This window comes from Numenius arquata, chromosome 23 (assembly GCF_964106895.1).
Source record: "Numenius arquata chromosome 23, bNumArq3.hap1.1, whole genome shotgun sequence".
Taxonomy (NCBI): domain Eukaryota; kingdom Metazoa; phylum Chordata; class Aves; order Charadriiformes; family Scolopacidae; genus Numenius; species Numenius arquata.
In genome coordinates, this window is record NC_133598.1 from 322684 (window position 1) to 327306 (window position 4623).

At 45.3% G+C, this 4623-nt stretch overlaps 1 protein-coding gene across 1 annotated transcript; it reads right to left on the reverse strand.

Annotated features, from left to right (window-relative positions):
• Nucleotides 1-3204: 3204 nt before the first annotated feature.
• LOC141474772 (olfactory receptor 10A7-like) lies at nucleotides 3205-4155 on the reverse strand. The gene has a single exon (XM_074162847.1). It carries the CDS (start codon nucleotides 4153-4155, stop codon nucleotides 3205-3207), a length of 951 nt encoding a protein of 316 aa, XP_074018948.1.
• Nucleotides 4156-4623: the final 468 nt, after the last annotated feature.

Sequence of the window (4623 nt, forward strand, 5' to 3'; positions counted from 1 at the left end):
TCACTAACTCACTACTTGCCATTGGCAGGCATGTGTTCAGCTATCCTGAAGAAAGCAGGACTCCATCACACATAACGGTTCCTTGGGAAGACAAACACCATCACTCTGAATGTTCCCCCCTTGCTTCTTCTTCCCCCAGCTTTATAGACTGATCATGATGTCATATGATATGGAATGGTCCTTTGGTCAGTTGGGGTCAGCTGTCCCAGTTGTGTCCCCTCCCAACTTCTTGTGCACCCCCAGCCTACTCACTGGCTGGTTAATAACAGGCCTCAGGTTGGCTGCCTGGTGCACACCAAGCTGCTCTATCCTTCCTCTTCCTCAGCAGGACAGAGGTTAGAAACAGGGAGATCCCTCATCAGACACCATCATGGGCAAAACAGATTCATCTTGGGAAAATGAATTTAATTTATTACCAGTCAATAACAGAGTAGGATACTGAAAAATAAAAACAAAACTAAAAACACCTTCCCACCACCTCTCTTCTTCCTAGGCTCGACTTTACGCCTGACTCTTCTACCTCATCCCCCATGGGGAATGGGACATGGGGATTGCAGTCAGTTCATAACATGTTCTCTCTGGCGCTTTTTCTTCCTCATGCTCTTCTGCTGCTCAAGCACGGGGCCCTTCCCACAGGATACAGTCCTTCACGAAGTTATAAAATTTGGGTCCTTCCCATGGGCTGCAGTTCTTCAAGGACTGCTCCAGTAGGGGTCCTTTCTATGGGACAGAGTCCATCAAGAACAGACTGCCCCAGCATTGGTCCCCCATAGGTCACAGCTTCCTTCAGGGCATCTCCACCTGCTCTAGCATGGGGTCTTCAATGGGCTGTGGTGTGGATAGCTGCTCCAACATGGTAGTCCATGGGCTGCAGGGATAGAACCTGCTCCTCCATGGTCTTCTGCATGGGCTGCAGGGGATGCTCTTCACAGTCACCCTGAGCACCTTCTCCCCCTTCCTTTATTCACTGACCTTGGTGTCTGAGTGGCTGTTTCTCTCACATTTTCTCACTCTTCTGTCACAGCTGCTGTGCAGTTTAAATATGTTATCACAGAGGTGCCACCAGCATCACTCTGACTCTGTTTTGTGGAGCGGTGGGTCTGTCTTGGAGCCTTGGCTCTGTCTGACATGGGAGTAGCTCCTGGTCTCTTCCCACTGACGATATCTCTGCAGCTCCCCTCCCCCTCTCATCCTCAACCCTTGCCATGTAAACTCAATACAAATATCATGCAGGTTTTCATAGACCTTAAAGAGTGTAATGCAACCCTATCCCAACAGAAGCCTGCGCTCGTAGCAGGTCACTAAATTATATATGTAGAGAAGAATGCTATGGATTCCTTTCTCCCTTTTGGAGTGTCTTCTTTACAATAAGCAGATGATAAAGACTGTCTCATTTGCAAAACCAAGCCATGGTGACAGAATTTATTCTCATAGCATTTACAGATGTGTTGTCTCTGTAGGTTCTAGTGTTCTTTTTCCTTCCCTGTTTCCTAACTATTGACCCTATCCAGAAACCACATTATCCCCTGTCAAGTGACCTACGTTGAATGCAAAAGCCCCTGGACTGAATGAGGAGTAAGCTGTCTTGGGTGCTTTTATAGTGACTGGCATAAGGATACATTCACAGAGAGATGCATTGTGGGCCAACACAAACCTGGGCTAACCTTCCTTCTGAAGGTGATCATTACATTCCTTTGACTTTCAGGAGGACTCAGCAACAACCTAAAACTAGACAGCGGGGCAAAATTCAAAATTAAAACCCTATGGCATCTAGAGTGCTTTCACACAGGGTAAGATATCAGTGAAAAGGAGCATAAGTTTCCTGTATGCCATGGGTTATATCAGCAAGCCACATGATTGTATCCAAAATAACACTGTCTTCAGGCAACTACAGAGAAGGTTGAAATTTAGCCCTACTGTGTACAGCTGCATTCAACCAGTGCTTAGGTTTTGTAAGGTGTATGTTGGTTTCTGACAGCAGAAAGCTCACCCTAGTGGAGACGAATCCCAAGAGAGGGTTTTTCTTGCTCCTTGTGGTCTTTATTTTTTTTCCTCCCTCTCTGTGTGTGTATATAAACAGATCACATAACTACATCTGTAGATGTACACTCATTAAGGTCTTTTAGGTTTTCTGTTGGGTTGTTGGTTTTGGTTTTTTCCCATTCCTGAACCATGAATTCTGCTCCCAGTCAGTCTTGGGGACCAAAATGACAAATCTGGAGCCTGGTCATAGGGATGGAAGCTTCCCCTGTGGTGAACTGGAAAAGAAACAGAGCATAGGAGCTACTTGGGAAATCTGGCCAGGTGCTGGGATTACCCAGTGAAATGGCACACACAGAGTGATGCCACGCTTTCACAGGGTCACTTATGGACTTACTTTGGCCATGTAGGAGAATAATTTCAGTTTCCTTCTCTCTCAGAGAAAGCTGGCGCTCTTTTCTTCCCCCTCTCCCAAATGAATACTCCAAGGTTGTAGCATCCCTTTTTTGTGTGTGCTTGTGGAGATCTCAGCTACTTTTCTTGGAACTGCCCTGTTATCATGCCTGGATGAATTCCTCCAGCTGGGAGATGTAGAATGCTAACTATACCATGACTCAGACTCCAAGATGCTTGTGGGCACTGTGCTATAGGAAATGCTTAGTTCTTGCTGGAAATCACAAATGAGCATTAGTTTCTCTTTCTTTCCTTTGCCTTCCCCACACCTTCAATAAAAACCAAGACTCTCTTAAAGAACTGCAGCAATTTCTTTATCACTTTCATTCAGTGAATCCCTTTTCTGCTGGAAGGAATGGAAATCATGTTACAGGGGAAAAAAAGGTCAAAGTAACCCACCTACTCACTACCAATTTGTGTATGCTTATCCTGAAAAGTTCACTGTAAAAGAATATATCTTAAGTGAGAGGGGCAGCTGAGCTCCTGTGATGAAAGTGAGAACTTCAAGCCTGAATACCTGAAAAAGATATGGGAAGTAGGGTGATTTTTGGCTGCTCTGTTTTAGAAGAAATGTCTGGTATACAGACATGGAAATGTCTGGTATACAGAAATACAAATTCTAAATAATTTGCTTCTGAAGACAAGAATAAGGACAAAATATTCTCAAGTATGAAACACCCCTTTGCTTCGGGTGTTTCCAGTGAGCTAGTAAACATTACACACCCAGCAATAATGAATGAGAGAAATATTTATTCTCAGACAAGAAAAGATTTATTTCTTCATCAGCTCAGCCATCATTCTGATTAGTACTTCTTTCACATCTTTATTTCTCAGGCTGTAAATCAGGGGGTTTAATGTGGGAATTATGGCTGTGTATGTGAGAGGCATAAATTTCTTTGTGTCTTGAGAGGAACTGGCTTTGGGCTGTAAGTAAATCAAAGTCCCACTTCCACAGTACAATGTTACAACAATTAGGTGTGAGGAACAGGTGGAGAAGGTCTTGTGTCTGCCCTCTGCAGAGGAAATCTTCAGGATGCTGGAGATGATGCAGGCATAGGATACCAGAATGAGACAAAATGGTGTAAAGATGACCAGTGCTGTGGCTATAACGATCTGCTTTTCGTATGAAGAGGTGTCAGTGCAGGAGAGCATAATGAGGGGGGGAATATCACAGAAGAAGTAGTTAATCTTCCTGGGCCCACAAAAGGGCAATGCAAACACCCAAGCTGTCTGCACCACGGACACAACATTACCACTGCAGCATGACAACAGAACCAAGGAAAGACAAACTCTGCTGTTCATGATGATTGCATATCTAAGGGGGTTGCATATGGCCACGTAACGGTCATAGGCCATGGCTGCCAAAATGTAACATTCAGTGGCTCCTAAAAAAATCACACAGTAGAGCTGTGTGGCACAGCCCATGTAGGAAATGCTCCTGTCCTCTGACAGAAAGTTTACCAGCATCTTGGGAACAACGATCGATGCTGTGGAAATATCCAGGAAGGACAGGACCCGGAGGAAGAAATACATAGGCATGCAGAGGGAGGGGTGCACTGTGACCATGAAGATGAGAAGGTTCCCGATGATGGTGATGGTGTAAATGAAGCAGAACGTGAAGAACAGCAAGTGCTGCAGTTCTGAGTGTTTGGCTAACCCAGAGAGGACAAATCCTGACAGCAGAGTGTGGTTTCCTGGTTCTGGTCCATCTCTTGGCTTCATCTGGGAGGAATCAAAATGGACAGACTGTCAGAGGGGTGGTCACTGCACCAAAATCTCGGTGCTTTAGCCAGTTGCTGAAGGGAGGAGCCTTTTGGGAATCCCTGGAGAGCCACTGGATCAAAGGGTGCAACTCTATAGCAGGCCTAGCTGAACAAAGGAAAAAGGCAATGGCTGTGCATGCTGAAAGTGCCTTATGTTAGGGCTCTCTGCATTTCATAGTTTGGGATAGTGACCAAGCGTACACCTATGAGGAGTTAGTATGTTGGCTCCACTATGGGTGTATGGTTAGTTGCTGAGAACATGGGCTCCCCTCACATGTCAGGTTTGTGGTCCCAAGTGATTCCGTAGGTGCTTTCTGCACTGAAGAGAAAGTTCAGATAACCACCAAAACACCCACAATCCAAAGAAAGCACAACCAAAACAAAGGAAACCCAAATACCCGTTGTCTATAGACAGGCAAAGGAAGAA